The 25,500-nt window shown below is 38.6% G+C and overlaps 2 protein-coding genes across 3 annotated transcripts in view; one reads left to right on the top strand and one right to left on the bottom strand.

Moving 5' to 3' along the window:
- The first annotated feature begins 8,290 nt into the window (after positions 1 to 8,290).
- On the top strand, positions 8,291 to 9,019 carry LOC129777909 (thioredoxin domain-containing protein 17-like). The gene has a single exon (XM_055784483.1). The coding sequence runs from the start codon at positions 8,498 to 8,500 to the stop codon at positions 8,876 to 8,878; it is 381 nt and encodes a 126-aa protein (XP_055640458.1). The 5' UTR covers positions 8,291 to 8,497; the 3' UTR covers positions 8,879 to 9,019.
- Positions 9,020 to 11,587: 2,568 nt separating this feature from the next.
- LOC129779215 (protein phosphatase 1L) overlaps positions 11,588 to 25,500 on the bottom strand; it is a 78,047-nt gene continuing 64,134 nt past the window's right edge. For both annotated transcript variants that reach the window (XM_055786567.1, XM_055786566.1), the window contains 2 exons: positions 12,869 to 13,185; positions 11,588 to 12,803 (listed from right to left, as the gene is read on the bottom strand). In XM_055786567.1, the coding sequence (XP_055642542.1) occupies positions 12,587 to 12,803; positions 12,869 to 13,185 (534 nt within the window). In that variant the 3' untranslated portion in view covers positions 11,588 to 12,586. The remainder of the gene's footprint in view (positions 12,804 to 12,868; positions 13,186 to 25,500) is intronic.

Genomic DNA, 25,500 nt, shown 5'->3' on the forward strand with positions numbered 1-25,500 from the left:
TATTGCAAAAATTTACTAATCATTGGTAATATATATCAAAAAATTCGTCATATATACCAATTTTTTGGGTCAGTGTAGATACTGCAGCATTGGCTTACCAGGGGTGCCAGATAATTTTTCAAATGTCCATCAAATAGTCAGAAACAACAATCAGGTCCGAATTTGATAGATGATTGATCCGAATTCGATCCGTATTCGTCTCAGGTTTTCAGTTGCATTTATTTTATTTAGTTGCACAATTTTTTCGCGAAATACACGCTGACTGTGTATAAAAATACTTTGTGCTGAATTTCTTCGAACTGAAGGTACTATCCGAAAAAGCAGAAAGGCAAAAGGATCTGGGCCAGGAATTGGATGCAAGGAAAAGGAGCAACAAAAACAATATTGAAGAAACTACGATGATGATCCTCTGGAGTACAGAGCAGTGTTGAGAAAAACGTCTGAATTAGTGGAAACACCGTTGGATTTCATTGGTCTAAAAATACAACGCCAAGATACACTCATGAGGGATGCTATACCTGCAAGAGTGAAATTAAAAAACGACATTGATGTGCCTTGCTTCTGGAATATCGTTCAGATAGTTGGCGATATTTTTTAAAATTTTGAAAGCATTCATAGCTAAGATAATTCTGGAAGTATGTGATGCTATAAATAACAACCTAAAAGATTTTTTAAATTTTATTTAGTTCGCCTAGCCAGCAGCTTCGTGTACCAATTTGTGAAATAAAAATGATTTGAATGAAAATGTACTTTTTAAAATCGAATATGTATTCTGTTTTTTAGAACAATACTTTCTTTGCAAGTTGTGAGTGAATTTTGAATGAAAATCGTGTCTGATAGTGATTCTATATTAGAGATTCTCAAGAAAACTATCTCAAAAAGAAAGCGTGCCCAGCCAGCGTGCATATCAAAATAACAACGATTTCGTTCAGAAACTATGAGGGTTTTATTTGTTTTTCGAATAATTTTCAAGTCTATAAATACCTTCGCATATTTTCAAATATCTTAAAAATAGAGACATGTCTTTACATTTGACATCCCTGATTCGAACGCTGAATTCCGTTTTTGACGTTTTGAGAGATGCGAGTGCGAGTGAATTTAAAAAACTTTGAAGTAGCTCGCACGCCGGATTACACATGACACTAACTGGCATGATGTGTTCACACGGTGTGAGTAGCTGCACTGCAGTAACTGACTAGACCGACTCGTATGCTTACTCGCACCGTCTGAACCCGGCTTAAGAAAAAGGCGAGCGAACGAGTGATAGACGAATGCTGCTGCAAGGTAAATAGTCCTCAAATTAACAAATGGAAACAAATGATAGCCCCATGAAATAACAAAAATAAGATGTCGGTATTGTTGTTTTCATAAAAAACGCAATATTCCAGGATACGAAGGTTCTTAAATTTGATTGTTTGATTATTTATTAAATATTTTTTTAATTTCATATTTTTATGTTGAGGGTAAATATTTCAGTAAGATATGCAAATCTACTTCACAAAAAAAATACAGTTGAAAGCGAAACGATTCAAACAGTATTTTTCAACAGTAAATACAAATTTTTGTCGCTGATATGAAATGTTTTTAGATTATATCATATTGTGCGCGATAATTTCGAGAAAGTTTTTCGCGTTCCGGTACAGTTTTGCTATAGCAGTTATTGCAAAACATTGAAGAAAAACAGCGCAACACTAGTTTGTGCTGAAAATAATGAATCACGGCTCAAACTAAATAAAAATTTCCAAATCATAGTTTGATTTTCTATTCTGCTAAGATATTTTTAACAAAATTCGGACATATAATTATTGCTAACAAACAGCATTTTACGAATGAAAAGAACAGTTCTAAGTGAACGGTTGGTCACTGAACGGTTCATTAAGGTGAACCGCTTTGCCCATCTCTAGTCGAAAGCATAGATCATTCACAAAAAGAATGCAAATGAATGGACCAAGCACGCTTCCATGTGGCCCACCAAACGTGATGACAAAATTTCCGTAGCAAACTGAGTTGACACACACTGCCGCTTTACGGTTGGTGAGGTATGAATGTAGCCATCCAGTACTTCACGTGCTGCTCTATGCAATATAGCCTGAACCATGATTTCAAAAACTTTTCCAAGTGAACATAGAATCGATTTAACGCGGTAATTTTCGACGCGACGAGGGCTGTCCGATTTGTGAACCACTCGGGTGCCGCTGTGCTGAAAACGCACTGGAAGAAGTTGGCGAATAGATGGACCGCTTCGCTAAACGAACTAGAAATTGTTCCGTTGAATACCGTATTGGGTGAAATTCTCGTATTCCCTTTAAGTGTCCTCATATATTTCCAGAATGACGCCGGATTTCGCTTCAGATTCTTCTGTACTCTATCCATGTATGTTCTGTGGGTCTCAACGAGAAGGTCCATGTACGCAATTTCAATGCCACGAAAAGTGATACAGTCAGCCGTGGTTCTGGTATTGAAGTAGCGTTTCTCCTCATATAACGAAGATCAGCAGTCCACCAAGGCTTTCGCATTTACACTTCAGGTCTGCGTCGTACACGCAGGATATGCATATCAAGTATTTCAGAAAGTTTAGCATGGAAGGTTGATACGACTGAATCTATCGAGTTACCTACTAAATAGAGTTGCTAGTCAATAGAAGTAATAGCGTTGTTTGATGACCCAAAGTTGCAACCATAGCCATCATAACGGTTTGTTGCTCTGTGATGCTATGTAACTCGAACGTCGAGAAAAACGATGAAATGCTTATGAAGAGGATCAACTGATCGGAGTGGTTAAGATGGTTCAGACGCTTCAATGCCTTCATTGACGAAGGTTTATTGGTGCATTGACGAAGGCTAACTGGAGTAGTCGCTGATTTGTAAAACGATTAAACTGTGTTAGTCCGCAAAAAAGCAATGATTCGATGAGTGTTAACTCTTGTTCTGAAGATGCATTAATAGGCGTGTATCCGTTCAAGTTGTCGTCAAACTGTCATCTCATGTATGAGAGACTGTAGTCGCATCACAACACAAACGGTGTCATCGATCTGATAAAGAATGGCGCGAATCGCAATAGCATGGGCTAGTTACATACCAGTGCTTGAATTTTGTCGTATGTCGTGGATTGAAGCCACGTTTTAGTAAACACCAATATATCGAAGTCATAACTGGAAAGCAGCAGTCTCAAATCGTTTAATCACATTCTGATAATACACAGCTAGTAGGTATAGCATTTGATATTAACTTGGGTGGAAATATTTGTTTAATCTATTAAAACATTGAAAAAACGAAAACTACGATTTTCTTTCGCATTTCTGTCCACTACTATAACACAAGCCATGTTCAAAATATATACATGCGGCATGTCAAAACAATAAGGACTCAGTAGCTTTAGAATAAGACAAATCCCATCTTTATGCCTGCATCTATTACGAAGCTATAGCATTTAAAAAGTCATTTTAAAATATTGATGTCGCATTTTGCTTGCAATAATGTTTTTGTCATTTATATATTTCTGTTACAAAGGCTGGAAAAATGTAAAAAAAAATTAAAAAGTAGCCTGAATTGTAACAACTCAAACAATGGAAAACTGGAAACGAATGAAACGGGGACATGACATTTTTGTTAAGCCACGTGCTTAATATTACACAGATTATAATTTAAAAAATAATGAGAAAAGTATTCTCATCTCATCTCAAAGCCAAAAATCTGTAATCTTCAGCTACAGCTTCAGATCCGTTGCCAAACGAAATTGCGCGAAGAACGGAATGTATTTGCTGACTAACAAAACATTTTCAGTGATCCTACAGAAATATAATAAAGAAAACATTGTAAGTGGTTGTATCCAGGACACGACCGCATATTTTCCACTACGTAGTTATATTATGCAATCCACTTGTTAACCACTTCGAATATTATTTTATAATGCAGGTATTGAAATTTTTGTGCAGGAGAACGGGTGCTTGTGTTTGGCATCGGAGTTTTTGGAAAATATAACGGGATGTGTCTTCTGCACTAGTGAATTCGGTAGAATATGTATAAATATACCTGCATATACTCTAGACAAACTAAAAGATGCGTAGTTTGGTGCTCTTAAAAATTGGGCGAAGCCATTTTTTTTTCGCTTCGGGTGTGTTAGTGAGAGTTCGGTTAGATCGTTTCGGCTCGTTCCTAATCGTCGCGCGTTCGATTTCATATTGTGCTAAATCTCTTCTCAACGCGTGTGTTTGTGATTTACATTTCCCCTAGCTTCGTCTGACCGATTCAGAGTTGCTAATGAATATTTTTCTCGTGCTTTTAAACGAATTTAATTTTGATAAGTCCGAAACTCCTGCATCGTAGTGGTGGTGAGAGAATCACTGTCATGGCTTGCTGGGCGAGCGGATACGTGAGCTGAGTATTATGTTTTCTTCATCTCTCTAACATGTGTCGTTCGATTTGCAGTTTTGTTCGATGGTAGATTCGAAGTGGGGAAAGGTGTTCTCATGTATATGTATGTGTTTTGGCGTAGGATTACGTCTTTCGGGAACATATGGGGGTCCAAATTTAAAATCGAAAATCGAGCACATCGTGAAAATTGTCCAATTTCAAACGCTTATTGCTTAGTCATTTAATGATGGATTGATGAGATTTTTGCGTCAATCAATTTCGACACTCCATAACAATTTTTTACATTGAATAAAATAATATTTGTCATGAAACTAACTATCGAATAATTGAAAAATCTCAAACCTTATCCTAACGGAAATACCCACTTCTGATTGGTCGAAACTGACGACACATGCGGCGGTTCATGTTCTTACAATTATTGGTCAGTTATTTCCTGATGGATTTACGAGATATTTGCATCAATGGATCTGAGCACTTCATAACAATTCATCACAATGGATAAAATAATATATCATATGAAACCTACTCTCAAACAATCAAAAAATCTTCAAACGGAATACCTCGTTCTGATTGGTCGAAATTGAAGATACGGAGAAATCGGCATTGCAAATACATCAAAGTAAGGGAACTTTTGTTCCCACCGAAGTGTGTTCCCTAACAGAGACATCAAAACCAAGCTGCTTGGGGGAAATCGGCATAGCAAATACATGAAAGTAGGGGGTGCTTTTGTTTCCACCGACATGTATTCACTAACAGAGATTTCAAATTTAAGGTACCTGGGGGAAATCAGCATATAAATACCCTCGTGGTCGATAGTTAAACAAACGACGCGCACAAATGGATAGTGCTCATTGTAACTAGCATGGACATTGACATTGTATTCAGTGCTGTCGAATAAGTTGGGAGCGATGAACGGGTGGTTTTTTTTCGTTTAATAAGAATCGATGGATTGATTGAAGAATGATGTTCGATCAACTGAATAGAACTTATGTTTGATAGAATATAAACGAAATTAAAATTTTTGGAACTTTTATGTTGGTTGCTTCGTGAAATTTAATATCAATGACCGATCGTGAATTGTAAAATTGTATATGGTAGCAGTTGTGTTAAAATGACTTGAAATATGAAACGATTTTTTTTTCTCCCAGGGAAAGTTCATGCGACGAGAACAATTGGGAAAATGAAGGAGTTCCGTGTCCCGTTGGGTTCAAAGCGAAATTGAAAATGTGTTGAATAAACACTCAAAAAGTAAAAATTATAAGTGAAATCATCATCCTTCTATTATCATCACTCGGTTGTAAACACTGGTCGAGTGAACAAACAATACCTAACAACCAGGCAAAACGGCCCTTTTCCGGGCCACCAAATCATTATCGAAGAGTTTAACAATGTAATTCTTCAAACATATCCAAAACAACAGATAGCCTAACGGAATCCTACGTCATCTATGCGGTCGTGTCTCGGACACAAGCCTCCTGTGATTTTTTTTTCAGTTTTTTTCTGTTGCAGCTTTGATTTTTATATGGTGCGTCATCTTTCGTTCCGGAGTTGGATTCTGAATTCGGATTTTGCATGCAGAGTGGGAGCTGGGGTGATGGATGTTGGATTCGTTCTCCGGTGACAGCATGCGGTCTCGTATTGAGAGTTGAAAGCTGGATTCTTTTTTTTTCTTTTTAGACTTGAGATTTGGTGCTTCAATTTTGCATTTTGGTTTATACGGTGACCTTCTCAGGTTTCCCAAAAATAACTTTCCGTCGTCGCGATCGAAGTGTGATATAGAGAGTCTCATTACAAGCGTCGCTGCGTGGTGAGGGCGAGATGATTTGTATGCAAGGCTATATACACTTCATCTCGTTTTCACAGTGAGGTTATGTTCGTGATCAGGCTCAGAGTAAGTGTGATGAGAACGGAACATATCGCCAAACTCCTCCAAGGCCAACGATCGGTTTTTCTTGGTTACCTTCTCAGGTTTCCCACAATTGAATCTCCGCCAGCGCGATTGACTTTTGATGAAAAGTACCTGCAATGAATACTAGAATATATTATTATAATATTTTATATAAAATGTATCGATTTTACAGGTTTTCCTTCTCAGGATACCTAAAGATAATCTCTGCCGCGTGTTGTAACACATAAGATTTTCGGATTTTTGTTTTGTCGAGAGGTCAATTTTAACATTTACATAATCACATCACTTACCGCAGTGAATCCTGATTTTTCTTAACCATTCCCACTAACAACTATCCCTTCCATGATAAACGCTAGGGAACCACGCTATAGAGGCGACCCTTCTGGCCTTCGGGCGGCGAATATCATACTAACGTTCCTTCCTATCCTCTGGTGACTGTAAGGACGTGGCCGGCGTCGTTATTGACCATTTAAAGCTCGAATCACCGAAAATTGCACAACGAGAATGATTTGCTAGTCCCAAGCGTCATTCTGTGTGTTCTTTGTGCAATTTGGTTGGTTCAGGTCAATCACGGAGAGCAACTACGAATTGTACAGTCTACCCAAGCTCAAGCTCAAGCTCGAATATTATTTTATAATGCATCGAAATTTTATTAATAGATTATGTACTTCGTTACAAATAAATTTGATGATCGACCTTTTACGTTTGAAATGATGCCTAGGACTACCAAAATATGTGAGCGGAAGAATTGTCAAACGATCATTGTATTTTACATTTCCCTCTGAAATTTCTCAAACCGTGAAAGTTCATTCACCTCTTGTATCTGAATAGACGATTTTCCCAGGCTTCTCAGTTTAAAAGTACGTTTTGAGGAAACATATTCCGGTCTGCACAACGACAAGCGAGTACAACAGTACCCCCGACTTGCATGTATTTGCAAAGCGGATTCCCTCAGGCACATTAAATTTTGAAAAAAGACACAATTAATTTTGAACTCCGTGTTAGGGAAACACAGCTCAGTGGGAAAGAAAAACATCCCCCGTCTTGCATGTTTTGACAAAGCGGATTCCCCCAAGCATATTGCTTTTGTAGTCCGTGTTAGGGAAACACAGCTCGGTGAGAGCAAAAATACCCCTGATTTACATGTACATTTGCAGAGCGGATTTCCACAGGTACATCGATTTTAAAGTCGATGGGTAAACCGTAAATCGGGCCAATCAAAACTTGTCAGTTAGGGCGTTTAGATAACGCTTGACATTTTACAGTTATTCAATTGTTCATCTCAAGAAAAACAACATTGTATTAACTGTGATAAACGCGTAGAAACATCTCCTATTAATTGATGCAAACATCTTTCCGATCTGTTAGGAAATATTCGAGTTATAAGCATTCGAAATACGGGTAGGGTTAACACACAACAAATGTATGAGAAAAGAGGAAATTCTTCCAGTTTTCATGAATTTAAACCGTTTAGAGATAAACGAATTGTAATGTATAGCATATTAAACAAATCTTAAAGAATTTCCGATTCGATTGGTACGCAAATCATGAGGATTCGTTCACAGTGAAAATAATTATTAACGATAACTTTATTTCATAAAAACGTGACCTGTTTTCTGATTTGGCACCCTTCATTAAAGGCGTAGTTCTACGTCAAACATATTATATTAATGAATAATAAATATCCGAAGCATTTTCATTTCGACAGTGTTTTATAATGAAGTATATGATGTGGAAGACATATACGCTCGCTAACGAAAGGATTCCGTTATATCTATCTTTAATGATTCGATAAGTTTGACGTTGTGTATTTATAAAAAAGAATAACAGCTTTTTAGAAAACAAACAGCCTGTCAAACGAATCCGTCGAAAAAAATGCGAGTGATAATTTCACACGATAGAAAAAAACGCTGTATTGTAAAATAACGACAAGGCTCGAATATTTTTTTTTATTTTTCACTACTCTAGAACCACTATATAAACCTTGGTCGTGAAGGAAGAACCCAAAACTGGAAATATACCCCATAATCTGAGAGCCAGTTATTCTGGCAACCAGCAATATCTGTTGTGCTTCAGTATATATTTTGTTATCACTTCTTATCACATAAAAGCGAATCGGCCTTCCATAATAATTGATTGATTGCTCTATTTAAAGAACACTAGAATTATATCGTTACACAGAGTGTATAGATTGGGTATTCAGCCAGCGAGCAAAATGGTCCAGAAACATACCGTTGCTGGTTACGAGAGCTTCCTGGCCTTCATGAGAGATTTCCCCAGCGATGGACAAATAATAAACGTCCTCTTCACAGGAGCCAAACAGGAGAACGGTGTTAGTTGGTGCAGCGATTGTGTTGAAGCTACCCCATTCATCGAAGAAGCCTTGGCGAAAGCTCCGGAAGGCTCGCATTTCGTTTACGTGGATGTCGGCGATAGACCAACCTGGAAGGATATGAACAATCCTTTTCGGAAAGACACCAGCACCCACCTCAGTGTTATACCTACCCTCGTCCGCTGGAAAAATCCCCAACGCATCGAGGGCGAGCAGTGCGCGAAGCCGGATTTGCTGGAAATGTTTTTCACCGACGATGATTGAGGTTGAACTTTTTCTGAAGTGCGATATTTCATGAGCGACGAAATGCAATGTGTTATAAGAGTTAAGATGAACAATGGCATTTTTGTACGATAATATCTTTTTACATTCGAAATACAATCGTTTTATCTTGATAAGACGTTTCTTATGCGTATTTATATTTGAACTGTCTGAGCTCTCAGTTTGGTTAAAAACCTATCAAATTCTCTACATCCGACAAGTTCTTCGTACTGTATATCTGCCCGTTCACCGCAAGTTTCACATGAAAGAATAGTGGCTTGGACATTTCCTTCTCGCTGATCGTCAGCCACAGAGAGATCTCCATCAGGAAATTGACGCGAGACATATTTGAAGTACTCACCAAGGAAGTACCTTGGTGTGGGACGTAAAGTACACGGTCCCCTGCCAATCGCCGTAGTCCAGCATCAAGAATGTCTCGTCATCCCGTCACGATCACGACGTTGAGCTTTGCTGAAAAGATGTTTTTAGGTGCGGAACGATGAGACCGTCTTGTTTCGGCCTTCCTCTTCAGCTTCTGTCGCCCTTCACGGTTGCGCAACAGACTTCCGTTTGTCGCTCACCCCTTTAACAGAAGGGAGAGTATGTAGTAAACGTTGAAACTTCTTGATCAGGTGAACTCTGAACTTTCACCTGGTCCCAGGCTTCTGAATGCTCGTGCTGTTTAGTCCTGACCGGGAAATTGTCGGACAATAGCGCAGGTGCTAAGGATGACCGACTTTTGAAGACCGGTCAGTTTCTTCTCAATTTTTAGAAGAGTCGGGACAATCCAGAGAGAACGACTCGAACAATTCTTGGGACTACCTTTAGCCCCCACAATTCTTTGAGTTCAGTGTTCAGGATCAGTGACTTGTCTGTCGCACTTGTCGTTTACCATAATATCGGGACGGTTATGGCTGATCGAGAGGTCGGCCAGAACAGTACGATCCCGGTACAGCTCTACATCCGAAACGATCATTTCCATGACATATGCAGGCAGGAATCGTTAGTTGGGTACGTTATCTTCCAATAGACCACATTGGAGCGCCAGTTGTGGATGAACAATGCGGGCCACGTTGTTGTGAGGCTAGGTGTAGGTTGGTCCGGCAAAATGGGACAACCTCCCATAATGTGCTCTATATTTTTTTCTGGTTGGTAGCACATCCGGCAAATCTCACCAACGCCTTGATGCCAGACGTACCGCCTGTAGTTTCTCGTCGGCATTATCCTGTCTTGGACGGCTATCATGTCGGCTTCTTCTACTGAAGAGAGTTTACCACGCATTAGCCACAGATTAGATGCAGCCTTATCGACTTGTGGCTGCAAATACATACAATACATTGTTGTATTTGACAATGTGGAAGATAGGTCAGAACCTCATCTATCGGATTGTATAGCAAACTTAAATTGGAACGTTTTTTCAGTTGAGTTTTTAACTAAATAAAAAGTTGATGAAGAGAAATCGATCAAGTCACTTACACCCCTTGCATTCTGAGCCCCTCAGTTATAATATGTTCTCTTCTTATGGCGGGTTTACATTAGGGAGATCTATAGCTATAGATGGATTTATTCACGCGAAAATAGGTGTAAACGGGTGAGAATAAATATGATACACTTATTCGAGGTATATATAACTTGAATAAATTCATCATGTGTAAACGCTTGTGAATTTCTCACTGGTGAGAAATCACTAAAGTTGGATGCAGTTCTACTTCAGGTGAATTAATTCACCGAAAATATGAACATATTCATTATAGAAGTTCACGCTAGTGTAAACGGTTGATGCGATTTCTATAAATCTCATCATATTTCTTCACATGAATATATCACTAGTCTAAACGCACCCTTACACTGTGAATCAGATTTTCAATGAATTCAAAATGTGAGTGTGATTTAGTAACGGTTGATCTTAAATGGAGTGAGTTCTTAAGATGAGTAGCAAACTAGAGATTCTACATTTCAGTAGCGGTCGGATTTCGTATCCAAATGATAAAGCTTCTACCATTTGGTAGCGATTGAATTTTGAATTAATACTATGGAGTTTCTATCTTGATAGTTGCGATGGGATCTCGAATCCTTGAAATGAAAGAGAATGGAGATTCTACCTTGATGGTAGCGAAAAAACTTTAGATCACTGATGTAGCTACCTGCTGATAGTATGTCTGTTGTACACATGATCCGTCGCCTCGTGGTACCCACAAGTGTGAACGACTGTTTCTTGAACCCGGCTGATGGCCGCCCGCTCTTACGCTCGTTCCAGCATCAGTTCCATTTCAGGGACCCCATTATTCTCCTTGAACGTAGCTTCATTTTACTGGGTGTATCTCCTTATCAAGGGAGACAGCGGGGTGGCAAGGTGTTTTAGAGTCTTACCCTGCTTACAGGACATTTTCGGGGTGCCGCCCCTAACAGACGCACCCATAAGCTACCAGCGACCCGGGAAAGTTATGGCGCTCTGACTCGCAAGCATTCCTTCATTCAGCCACTTTCGACACCCGATCTCGGAGCTAAGACCAGAGCGTTGTTGCATAGTCGAAATTTCACTAACAATATTGTCATTTAAAATTTTGTACTTCTAGATTCATTATGTAACAGGAAACTACAAGTTACGAATAATATTTTGATGACATTTCGATTAAGCGACGGAAAATATTTTTCAGGGACAGAAATTATTGATTTGTGAAATAATGTGAAATGTAAAATAATACCTACAAGTATCAACCCGGTATTTTTATTTATCTGATACCTCTTCCGCTTTGGCTTACAAAAAGATGATTCCACTATTAGAGCGAACTCATTTCTTAACATATAGATTAAAAATCGTGCATTAGTGGTCCATTAGATTATTTCAACTCTGTTTGTTACAACCGATTTAAGGAAACTTCACAAGGATATATATCTGTGAATTTGTTTATGTGATTTGCTTTGTTTTTCCACTGTACTGTATTCTTAGTAATTGAAAGGTTCGTTACTTAGCCTTATATTTGTGATGATGAAAACGCCGGCCGTCTGATTGTTTTCTCTTCGCGAATCTTCTTCCGAAATTGGTTTGGCACCAATATGTCCAAACTATATATTTTTTTCATTCCTAAAACCTTGTTTAAGTTTCGTTACCCAGGCACAGTGATAGTATATAAAAAGCTTCTTATCGTAACGTTTACAATGCATATATCTATTGAGCACTTCGAGAAAAGTAGTCTTACGAATTAATAACTCTCACTAGGACCAGATTAAAATTCAGCTGCTAAAAATGCACCTAACCTATCATAGTCAGGGAGGGATGAATCAACGGGTTATCGGGACAGGTGTTCAGGGAAAGCTAAGCAAAAACAAATCGAACCGCTGTGTACACTTTGTGTTGGCTGCAGGTTGATAATTGGGCGGAGTTAGTGATGCTTTTTAGCGATCTTCTACATGGTTTGGAGGGCTTTCCGTTTTAAAAACTAACCGACAATAAACTCTAAATTAGGTAAATCAGGATAAAACATAATAAATGTAAAGCTGTCCCGGCGCGAACGATAACGACTGATTTCGCTGCCCCGAGTTTGAGGAGATCGTACAAGTCAACTAAACACAGCGCAAGAGAACGTTATTTCCTAATAAATGAAATCTGATTCATCTTTATATAAATATAAATTTGTCACTGATTGTAATCTTTGTTCCATTATTGTACAGATCATTCTCCCATTGTTTTCTGTTTTTTTGTCTTATCTTTCAGTTTCCATTTGACGAACCAATCTCATATCGGCCGTTTTTGAAAACAATCACAAGCACCGTGATGTTGTCCACCGAGCCGCGATTGTACGACTGCAGGGTGATACTTTTAGCGCCGAAATGTGGCTCGTCAAGTCGCTCTCGGATGTACGCCACGGCTTCCTCGTTCGTAAACGTGTCCCACAGCCCATCTGTTGCCAGAATCAAGAACATTGGTCTGATGAAAAAAGAAAACAATCATTCATATGTGGAACACAATTGATACCCCAGAAAAACACCTACCTATGATCAACCAGATCAAACGACAGAATGTCCGGCTCTGCGATAACGAGATTTTTCTCCTTCAGGGGGTAATCGCCAAGCGCTCGGGAGGTCGCGAGAATACCCGCCACCCGCCAGACCCCCTTGAATGCGATGAAACCACCAGCGTCGGCAATTCGCTTCTGCTCCCGCACCTGTTGGGGTTTGTGGTCGAACGAGAGAGGAATGGCGTTGCCCTTGAAATCACACATAACGCCCCGCGAGTCGCCGACGTTGGCCACAATCAGCTTGGTGTTGTGCATCACTGCGATCAAGGCGGTCGTGCCGGCAAAGTTGGACTGGAAAATAATCGAGTATGAAAGCATTTGTGAAATTGAAAAAAATCTTATAGTGATGATTTGGAAAATGTTGTCAAATGTGTAGGTGGGGAAAAATGGCGAGACTTGTATTTTTGTTGTTGTGTTCTTTTTTCCACAAAAAGGAATGTTGTTGAGAGAAATGGTCTACGATTAGACATCTTGGATATTTACGATGATAATTTAGCAAAAGCACGAATTCATTTTTTCCATTTGTTCAAACAATATTTAAATAGCAATCTCATGAATAGAAAAACATAAAAAAAAATTCTAGTGCACTTTAAACATGGAGAACCGTTTGCTTAGAACAGAGTGTCCCCTGTTTCGGAAATGTTTTTTTTGCTTTTAAATCGGAAATGTTTCTTGTCACCTTGTACAACGTTTGCCTATCGTTCGTTTAATTCAACGCAGTTGAAAGTCGAGTGAACTATGAAGGTAACCGGGAGCATTTTTATAGTTTCGATGTTTTCAACTGTGCGTATCAAAGAAACCAGAGATATAGTTCGTGGCTTGTTAAGGACGTCTCTGGTATTTTTAATGCTTTTCGACTCGCGGTGAGAGAATGAATTCCTGGAAATCCTTTTCGATATCTTCATATTTAGAAAAAAAAAATCACAGGAGAGTTGTGTCCGAGACACGACCGCATAGTTGACGCAGGATTCCGTTAGGCTATCTGTTGATTTTGGATATGTTTGAAGAATTACATCGGTAAACTTTTTGATAATGATTTGGTGGCCCTGAAAAGGGCCGTTTTGTTTGGTTGTTGGGTATTGTTTTTTCACTCCATAAGTATTTACCGTGTGATGATGACAGAAAGATTGTAAACAGTCGTTGGATGGTGCGTATCAGATAAAAGATACCGAAGTGCAACGAGATATAATGAAAGCCGCCCTCTGTGATCCTGTGTTATGTAATGATGAAATAAAGAAAAAAAACTCACCAATCCAATATGAGATAATTACCAATACCGAAAACAATTATCAATTTTTCTCATCAGTAAAAACATGTTACTTTAATATAGAGAAAACATATTTGAAATGGAAAAGGTAATTTTCTTTTATAACTTTTATTTCAACCCAATGCGAATATTAATTGGACTTACAACACCTAATACTAAATGTAGAGCATATGGGAAATCACTTTTTCTATTATTTCTTCACTTTTCAATTTTCCTCGCCGTATAAACATTCTTTGGGTGAAAATGAACACAACCAGACAGCTTGAACCAAACGACCCATTCTCGAGCGGGAACACACCTTGGTTTTTATTTATGAAAATTGAAATAAATCGTTTAATATATCAAGTCATTTTTAACACAACTGCTACCATATACAATTTTACACTTAAACTTGTGCTAAATTTTTCACAAATACACGATCGATCATTGATATGAAATTTCACGAAGCAACCAACATTGAAGTTCCAAATTTAAATTTTATTCGCTAGAATTAATCGTATCACTCACCTCACTTGTAATATAAAAATGCCCCCGACTTGCATATATTTGCAAAGTCGATTTCCTCCAGGCAGTAGAGGTTGAGATTTTTTAATTGTTCGATAGTTAGTTTCATGACATATATTATTTTCTTCAATATAAAAAATTGTTATGGAGTGTCGAAATCGATTGACGCAAAAATTTCATCAATCCATCATAAAATGACTGAGCAATAGGCGTTTGAAATTGGACAATTTTCACGATGGGCGAATTTCGATTTTCAAATTGTACCCCAATATGTTCCCGAAAGACGTAATCCTACGTCAAAACCAACGATGCATTCCGCGATTCATAGCTCTGGAAGACCTCCACTTTCTGTATTTGTGGGAACACACGTATAGAAAATAAAGCGGTGTGATTGGTCGAACTTTTCTTCGTGCACATCTTTTGCACGTTCCCACTTATTTGGCTGCCAAATTCCATTTCCGCTTGAAATCCTTCAGTTCAACCGCAGTTTTCCCCTCTGTCTTTAGTATGTGCTTCACAATTGACCGGTATTGCTCATTTAGCCTTATTTCCGCAACGTTCTTTAGGCGGATCACGGAAATCAGAATAAAACAGACCGAATGGAAAAAAAACTACAGTAAAACGTTTATTGTTCTGTATGCTATGACCGTATGTAATATAATGAAGATCAGCTCACTGGTTGTCGAGCGACAGCGATGGCTGACGAAGATACACGAACTTAATTGACAGCATTAGTAGTATAGGGTGGTCGTGATATCCCGAGCAAAATTTTCCGTCTGCTACAGTTCGGCCATCCTGCGCTGCTATCGCCCTCGATAGTTTGATGTAAGAATCTAAATACTGTCCGATGACTTAAATAAAACGGGATCAATATAATGCTCGGAACAATCGTGTGGTTTAATCATGGTTGAAGTATGAAATATAAAACATATTCGTCGATTTTAACTCTAGAAACGTAACGGCAATAACACTACAGGATTAGTCATCTTCGGGAAACCCATAAAAATCAGGTTCATCTGAAGACCCTTTGGAACTGGAATCGTCAGAAGAGCAGCTAGTTGAATAATCTTCGGTACTCCGAGTGGCAACTTTCTTGTAAAGTCGAATATTTAGTGGATCAAAAGTTCCGTCAAAGTGAGTGCTTGTCACCTGGTACCCTTCCATGTCAGTAACGATGTAGCGGTTGTTATCTAGAACCTTTTTGATCTGATACGGTCCTCTGTATTTAGCTTTAAGCTTACTATTCTCACCAGCAACTTTAACTGTTCTAATAACAACTAGATCACCTCGTTTGTAAATTGTATTTCGTTTACATTTAGTGTCGTATTTCATCTTATTATATTCCTGGACCTGTTTATTTCTTTTGGCAGCATCACTTCTAATTTTCTCCATATCACGATTGGTATCTTGATTAAGATTATCTTAGAAACGCTCTAACTCTGGTTCAACGTAAATTCTCTGTTTCACACCGAACAATAATACTGCGGGGCAGTTATCGATAGAACGATTGTAACTATTATTTAAAAGGTATTCGGCTTCGAAAAGAACATTGTCCCACGACATGTTCCTTTCTTCTACTAATTTTGATAGCAAAGGCACTAATGTTCTGTTGTAACGCTCTATTTGTCCATTCGCTTTTGGACAACCAGTCGCAATCAGTACATGTTCTATTCCGCGATCTGTACAAAACGATTTGAACTCCTTCGAAGTAAAGGCAGTTCCGCGATCGGAGATAATTCTTCTCGGTTTTGAATAATACGAGATGTACGATCGCAACGATTTCAAGACTTCGCATGTCTTCGTTGACCGCGTCGCGTATAGTTTGATAAACTTACTGAATCCGTCAATCAAAGCAAAAATATGAACATTCTTATTCTTTGTCGACTCTAGCGGGCCCAAGTGATCAACATGAACGGTATCAAAAGGCACAGTTCCTTTATCAATATTTTGCAAATAACCATCATACTGTTTATCGCGAGGATTGAAAGTGACACACGTGATGCATGACTTTCCATGATCGAGGACTTTTTTCTTCATCTCAGGAAACCAAAATATACGTCGTATCTCAGCACAGACTTTGTCTGCACCAAAATGACCCATATCATTGTGGTATCGGAAGACCACAGACGGTTCCATGTTCTTCGGTACGCATAACAAAAGTTTATTCTTCTTATCTTTTTTGTAGACTATATTATCCCTGACTTCATAATCTTTTTGACTTCCTGCAAGAACTGCGGTTTTTAGCTTCTGGATATCCGCGTCCTGAAGTTGCGCAACGTAAATCGAGTTAGTGTACACATCGGTCGAGTCTTCTCCCGGTTCTAGCAGCAGTATGTTGACACGACTAAGCGCATCAACATGACGCATACGATCTCCTGGTCTATGAATGATGCTATAATCGAACTGTTCAAGAAAAAGACTCCATCGGCAAATCTTCGCGTTAATGTCCTTCTTCTCTAAGGTCTTTTTCATAGCCTCACAATCTGTGACAATCGCGAACTTCATCCCAAACAAATACATACGAAATCGTTGAAGAGTGTACACAACGGCTAGAATCTCTAACTCGAAACTATGAAGTTTGGATTTACGACTGTAAAACAAAACCGGATGAAACCTCTTATCATCCTCTTGACGTTGCAACAAAATACCTCCAAATCCGGCACTAGAAGCATCTGTGTGAGCCTCTGTTTCGAGATACGGCGAAAAGATGGCAAGTACTGGCTTCTGGATTAAACAAGCTTTCAGATCATTGAACGCGGCAACGTGTTTCCCCTCAAACAGAAACGGAACATCCTTTCTCAACAATTCGTACAACGGGTGAGCTAACTTATTAAAGTTTCTTATAAATTTCCGGAAGTAGCTAACCAGCCCAACGAAGCGATTAAGCGCGTGAACGTTTACCGGAATCGGAATAGATTGAACGGAATCTATATGACGGTCGCTTGGGCGTATCGAGTTGTTCGTTATGTTGTAACCGAGGTAGTTAATCATGGTCTTAAGAAAAGAGCATTTCTGCAACTGAAGCTTGATGTGATTATCACTCAAGGTACATAGAACTTCTGCCAAAATCTCCATATGTTCTTCAACAGTCTCCGTACTAATAAGAATATCGTCGATGAATACAGTTATTTTGCCCGATTTAATCAACTCTCCTAGAACCTTGTTGATGTACCGAACAAACGCGGCGGGTGAATTCGCATATCCAAAAGGTAATTTATTGAATTCGTATTGACCATCGTCAACGATAAATGAAGTATATTTTTTCGAATTTTCGACAATATCAACGTGATAGAATCCGTTTTTGAGATCAAGGCTACTATAGTAACGTTTATCGCGAAGCTTGATCACAAGATCTTCGATTATGGGCATTGGAAAATGATCGCGCTCAACTAACTTATTGAGTGGCTTGAAGTTTACACACATTCGGAACGTGTTGTTTCTCTTCTTGACTAATACAACGCGGCAGTAATCGTTAGATTGGCTCTTCCCGATAATTCCCTTGTCCAACATATCATCAATAATCTTATTCAATTCCTGCTTTTCAAATATGCTCAATCTAGCGGAAACTACTGTGAAAGGTTTATGATCTTTGAGCTTAATTTCCACTTCCATCTTTACTGAGGGTTCCACAGGTTTTGGTCGGTATACATAACAGTCTCTAAACATATTTTCCACTGTGGTTTTCAAACGAATGGTATCGTCTGTGTCGCCTACGTCTAAGTTAGAGACCGTGTCGTCAGGAACAACAATTAAACTAACAACGAAAACTCGACTTCCAAAAATAGTCAAACCTGATGAGTGATGATCAAAGCATCACTAAACGCGTGCCATTAATACCAATAATATTATTTGGCGGTACATTCGACGAAAAGTCAAAATCAGACGGTAATTTGGAAACTTTGATCAAACTTACCGGGGATCCTAGATCGACGAGAGAGTTAAAAGCCTGACAAGATTTCTTGAACACGATCGTCGCTGGTGTTCGGCTTCCTTCGTCAACTTCCAAATAGTACGGCTTCGTTTCGGTACTCGCACCTTCTCTTTGATTTTCGCTCTGCATATACCGGATCTGGCTTGACTCGACCACTGGTTTCTGTGCCCTTCCAACGATATGTAAACATTCTTCTTCTGGATGACCAACTTTTTTTTTGGTACATCGCATACAACCGCATTTGGTACATCGAGGTTTTTTCTGCGGCAATGGACATTTCGCTGACAGATGACCTCTCTCGTTACAATTGAAACAACGTCTCACTGGCGGTTGCTTATCATCATCTTCGACGACAGTAGGCTCCTTACGATCGTTGTCCCGAGACACTGGATGTCTCACGGCATCCTTCTTAACGTATGGTTTTGTATTTACAACAGCTCTCATTCGAAGATATCTTTGAAGACAGTGAATGAGTTCTCTGACTTGATTGAGGTCCTTCGACATCAGGTACTCCTGTAGCTTGTCGTCGTTCACGTTCCTAATAATGTAGGCAATTATAGCTTCTTCTGACAAACGACCCTCGTTCGCAATCCTCTGCATCTCATATACATAACTCTCCTCATCTTCATCCCTGCCACGAAGTCGATTCACTAATTTGAAATATGCATCCGCTTCAATCATTCTACTGGGAAAAGCTTTACAAATTGACGTCTTGAAACATTCCCAATTCAACGTGGCTTCTTCCTGTGCATCAAACCACTTCTGGGCTGTACCTGTCAATCTGGTGTGCGCGTAATGCAAACATGCTCACGGTGACCAATCATAAACGGTGGCGTAACCTTCGATCTTTCTTAACCATCGAGTGCAACTTCCCTCCTTACCGTTGAATGACGGAATCAGGCGTTCGACCTCGACCGGATGTGGAAAAGTTTCACGAGGTGGATGACGCAATAGCGGATGACGGGTGTTGTTGCTGCTAAATTCGGTTTCAGCGGATCTACCAGAATAAACGCTGACGCTGCTTCACTTTCCTCGTTGGTTTCTTCCTCCTTCAGGTCGTACACCTTCATATTCGTAAATTCTCTTTGCACTCCAGGTGACAACTCCTCCTGTTTTCGCGGAACATAATCAGTGAAGATAATTTTCGATGCAGACAATTGGCGTCCTTTTTCTGAACCTTTTTGCTTCTCCACGTCGATGGTGCTTTCATTCGATGACGACATGGTGCCGGAGTCTCAAAATGGCATCTGAAAATTTCTGCTCAAAGAATTTTTCTCTGAACCTCGTTTTAGCGAAAATCGATTAATTAGGATCGATTTCATTACAGATCGGTCTTCCACGGATTAATTCTGATTATTTCTCGGTCGGATCCCACTTCTGAACTTTAGGCGGATCACGGAAATCAGAATAAAACAGACCGAATGGAAAAAAACTACAGTAAAACGTTTATTGTTCTGTATGCTATGACCGTATGTAATATAATGAAGATCAGCTCACTGGTTGTCGAGCGACAGCGATGGCTGACGAAGATACACGAACTTAACTGACAGCATTAGTAGTATAGGGTGGTCGTGATATCCCGAGCAAAATTTTCCGTCTGCTACAGTTCGGTCAAAAGAAGCAATCCACCTCATGCTGCTCCAGAAAAGACAGTAGTCTTTTCGTAGACTTTCCTCCTGATAAATTGGCTGTTTCCTGATCTCAGATGGAACGCTAGTTTCGCTTTTTAGTCCACATCTGCAGATTGCATGGTAGAAAAAGAACCTTTTGGGGAATTTCGACTCCTATTTGATTTATTTTTTATCCTTCCGGTCAACCGAGAAGGACCCACTTCTTTCAATTGTGTTTTAGGATCTGCTGGCTTTGCGGATCGCACCTATCCGGAGTGTTAGTTTCGAGCGGGCCGAATCGAATGGAGATGCGCTTGCATGACAAATTAACTCATTTCGCACAAAAAAACCGCACAAGAACAGAATATCGCACAAAAAAAAATCGAAAAATTCGGCAACCAATGCCTACTGTGATTTTGTGTACAGTAAAACCTGTTTTTGTGCGGTTTTTTGTGCGATTTTTTTTCGTCCGATTTTTTTGTGCGATTTTCTGTTCTTGTGCGGTTTTTGTTGTGCGTTTTTTTTTTGTGCGGTGCATTTAGTATTTTTTGATGGTTTCTATGCATTTCAGTGTGTGGAGGCGATCCGGCGTAGTGGTAACATCCATGCCTCTCACGCTAAAGGTCACGAGTTCAATTCTCACTACCGACATTCTTTCAAAAATGGAAGTAAAAGTGACGAACCAGCCAAATGAGTTGAAAGTCACTATAATACAGATAAAAAAAAATGCATTTCAGTGCGAAAAAAACATATTTGCGTCTCAATTATCCACTTCTGAAATCATTCCCCTCCTCTCATCAAATGCTCTAAGTTTTTGTAAGTTTTTGCATGACATGATTTCTAACAGCAACACGTTTCGACATGCAACTAAAAGCTCAAAACAGCCACGCGCAACCGAAAAGGCAAAGTGCCCCATCGCAAAGCAGGGAAACAAAAGGAAATTGAACGGTGAATGGCGTGAATTTGAGTTATTTCCTTGGGGAAAACTTTTTTTATGCGGTCCCATCTACCGCAAAAAAAAGTTTTTTTTCAAAATGTGTACCGAACACGATTTTTTAAAGCTGCTGGTGAAGTTTTGCACGATTTTTTTATGCGACTTTTTTTGTGCGGTCGCTATCCCCGCACAAAAAAAAGGTTTGCCTGTAATTTTAGATTTATTTAGTGGAATTTAACAAAAATAATTCAAGAAACGACTTGAGTCCTTAACCTACGATATAATTACAATTACATAATTACAAAATTATAATTACGTACCATTTTGGTCTGTAAATTCTCGCATTTGACATGTTTTTGACATATTTCTAAATACAAAAAAGTTTTCAGAACATGTCAATCACTATAATTTATACATAGAAATGTTACGAGTTTAACATTAATAGTAATTTTTCAAAGAAACATAAAAAAGTTGTTAGAAAAACTCATTCTCTGTAAAAGTGCCCATCTTCCGATGTATGAGTGACTTATTGGAAATTATAATATCTATTTTTTTTTCTATTTTTTATCCAATAAATTTTCATTTTAAGAACTTGTTTGATATTTTTTAATTAAAATATAATTATTAAATAATTTCCTACATTCCATTGTCTGACCATCATTTTGTAGGTCTTATAGTTTTTGAGTTAAGATTTTTTGAAAAAAAATAAAGAAAAAAATTCAATTAAAAATTATAAGACTTGAAAAATATTAAAATAATAAAATTATTTAAGTGTTCATAGAAAAATATAAAAAAAATAATAATTTAAATTTCATTTCACATTCGTATTTTGAGAATTCAAACTCATTTTTCACAAAAATGTTTTTTTAAATTCTGGGAAAATAGATATGAATTTCCCTTACAATTTCTGACAAATCACCCATACATCGGAAGAAGGGCATTTTACAGAGAAAGAGTTTTTCCAACAACAACTGTTTTCATGTTATCTTTGGAAAATTACAATTAATGTTTAACTCGTTACATTTTTATGTATAAATCGTCGCAATTTACATGTTCTGCAAACGGTTTTTCTATTTAGAAACATGTCAAAAACATGCCAAACGCGAGAATTTGCACACAAAAATGTTACTAGTAAAACGTTATTTTTTTAAGAAGTCTCCATACAAAAATGTCTTATATTCCAGAAACTATAAACGATAAAAGGTTGACGTCTTCGACGAAAGTCATACCAATATTTTAATAAGATCTAAAACTTTGTCGAATATAATATATTGGTATCTTGACTTTAAACAAAATTAGGATTAGTAGTATTTTTTTCAAAGGAAACATGAAAAAGTTGTTGTTAGAAAAACTTTTTCCCTGTAAAATACATTTTTGAGAAAAATGAATTTCAATTTTTAAAATATTTAAAATATGTAAAACATTTTTAAAATATTTTTGTAATTTTTCTTCATCTTCTAGTATCTTTTCATGAAAATTTAAATAATTTCCTACATTGCATCCTTTGACCAGAATTTTGTAGCTGTTATATTTTTTCAATAATTTTTTGTAAAGAATAAAGAAAAAAAATGGCCCTTTTCAAAAAGTAGTTTAAATACAATTCGAATATTTCAAGTAAACAAAGTTGCTTGAAAGACCAATATCTCTACGCCCACATCGTCTCATTGCTATCTGATATGGTGCTGCCAATGGCCAGTCGAGTTGGCATGAAATTCGTCTATAACTCTATCGCTGTTGAAATTCGACCATATGCGTAAAATGATTTTTTCATCAAATACGGTTCTCTATTATCTCCTGAGAGATTCCAGATACCTACATGTAATTTTTTCATGTGAGAAAGATGTTTTCTGACTTTAAGTGAATGAGGGAAAATTTAAATTCTTCTTTTATATTCAAAAAACTAAAAATACACCCCATTCCGTGAAAAGTGATAGTTTTGTTATTCATCGCAAAATATTAGACTCGTATTTTTTTCGTGACGATGTCCATTTCCATTTCAGGGTGGCCCGAAAAATATTGTTTTCTCTTTTTTTCCATATATGATTTTTTTTTCTCAAAAGTCACAGTCACATTTGAACTACTGAACCGATTCAGATGATCGACATATTAAATTTAAGCCAATTAGCTGGTCTTTATTCATGAAAAATTAAGCCTCTGGATTTGGATATCTTATGTGTTACGTGCTTCAATGCAGCTCAAACTGCATTTTAATAGTTCCAGTAAACAAAAAGTGTGTCACATCAAATTGCATCACGGAAAAAAACGCTGTAGAAATTCGCCCAGTAAACCGATCCTTTTGAAAATTTTAGACAGTAAAATAAAAACTATTAAACAACTTTTGGCATTTTTTTTTTTATTCATACTTCGAGCCCAATCCCGTATGCTCGCACCTTCCTCTTTACCCCGTCCATAAGGTTCTGTACAACGTCAGGTTGTAGTTTGTTTTTTTTTAAAAAAATCCATTTTCTCTTGAAGTCCGCCTCCGATTTGATAACTTTTGGGTTCTTCCGGAGGGCCTGCTTCATAATCGCCCAATATTTCTCTATTGGGCGAAGCTCCGGCGCGTTGGGCGGGTTCATTTCCTTTGGCACGAAGGTGACCCCGTTGGCTTCGTACCACTCCAACACGTCCTTTGAATAGTGGCACGAAGCGAGATCCGGCCAGAAGATGGTCGAGCCCTCGTGCTGCTTCAATAGCGGTAGTAAGTGTTTCTGTAGGCACTCCTTAAGGTAAACCTGCCCGTTTACCGTGCCGGTCATCACGAAGGGGGCGCTCCGCTTTCCGCAAGAGCAGATCGCTTGCCACACCATGTACTTTTTGGCAAACTTGGATAGTTTCTGCTTGCGAATCTCCTGCGGAACGCTGAATTTGTCCTCTGCGGAGAAGAACAACAGGCCCGGCAGCTGACGAAAGTCCGCTTTGACGTAGGTTTCGTCGTCCATTACCAGGCAATGCGGCTTCGTCAGCATTTCGGTGTACAGCTTCCGGGCTCGCGTCTTCCCCACCATGTTTTGCCTTTCGTCGCGGTTAGGAGCCTTCTGAACCTTGTATGTACGCAGGCCCTCCCGCTGCTTGGTCCGCCGGACGAATGAACTTGACAAATTCAGCTTATTGGCGACATCCCGGACCGAACTTCTCGGATCACGTCTAAACTGCTTAACTACGCGCTTGTGATCTTTTTCACTAACGGAGCATCCATTTTTGCCGTTCTTCACCTTCCGGTCGATGGTTAGGTTCTCGAAGTATCGTTTTAGTACTCTGCTGACCGTGGATTGGACGATTCCCAGCATCTTACCGATGTCCCGATGTGACAACTCCGGATTCTCGAAATGAGTGCACAGGATTTATTCACGACGCTCTTTTTCGTTCAACGACATTTTTCCAAATTTACGAAAAATTGACAGTAAAGCATGGCCAACGTGATCTGTACACTCTTATCTGATTATAAGCGAAAGCAGAAGATATAATTCCTAAAAATTAAATTTCTACAGCGTTTTTTCCGTGATGCAATTTGATGTGACACACCCTTTAGTGTATTTACATTATATGATATACAACTTACAATCAATAGTTTTTCTTCCACAAAATTCCTACGTGTTGTTTCAACAATGGGAAAGACGGGTAGAAACTTTACACGAGCTTGACCAGATCCGGATACCACGCTACTGTTTCCCCCAGTATGATCCCAATTCCTACGATACGTTAGAGCTTCATATTTTTGTGGAAGCAAGCGAAGAAGCATATGTGTGAAGCATATTTCAGGATTATTGATAAAAATGAGATTCGTTGCGTTCTGGTATCATCTAAGACCGAAGTTTTTAAAACCTTTATCGATGCCAATCCTAGATTTACAGGCTGCTGTTTTAGGAGCAAGACTAGTGCTTTCAATAGATAACAATCCCACACTACAGATTAACACATTGATTGCCACGGTTTTATAGCGACTATATAGCAGAAATTTTTAAACGTATTAAGGCCAACGTTTCTTATCGTAGTGGAATGTTTTTTTTGTTCGAAAGGGAATGTTTATTAGCTTATATGCTTATATTAGTTACCTTTTTTATCATATGTTATGCCGTCAGTCACCGGTGACTGACCCAATCAGAGCGAAAACTCGGTGTCAGTCACCGGTGACTGACGTGGCGGTCAACGTGTTAAAGGAAGATTTTTTTAGATCGATTCCAGCACAGTACTAGCTTGGCTCAGGCCCGACAAACGTAAATATCGGCAATTTGTAAATATCGGCAAGCGTGAATGAATAGCGATGGGTCCCGACTCGATTGAATGTCGCTGATGAAACAACCAAATGGGGTCCCACTTTTGACTTGAGCAGCCGTTGGTTCACTGGTCCGCAATGTTT

This window comes from Toxorhynchites rutilus, chromosome 3 (assembly GCF_029784135.1).
Source record: "Toxorhynchites rutilus septentrionalis strain SRP chromosome 3, ASM2978413v1, whole genome shotgun sequence".
Lineage (NCBI taxonomy): Eukaryota > Metazoa > Arthropoda > Insecta > Diptera > Culicidae > Toxorhynchites > Toxorhynchites rutilus.

Bases quoted from the DNA above. Each gene is read 5' to 3' on its own strand.
- LOC129777909 (XM_055784483.1), top strand. From the start codon at position 8,498: ATGGTCCAGAAACATACCGTTGCTGGTTACGAGAGCTTCCTGGCCTTC.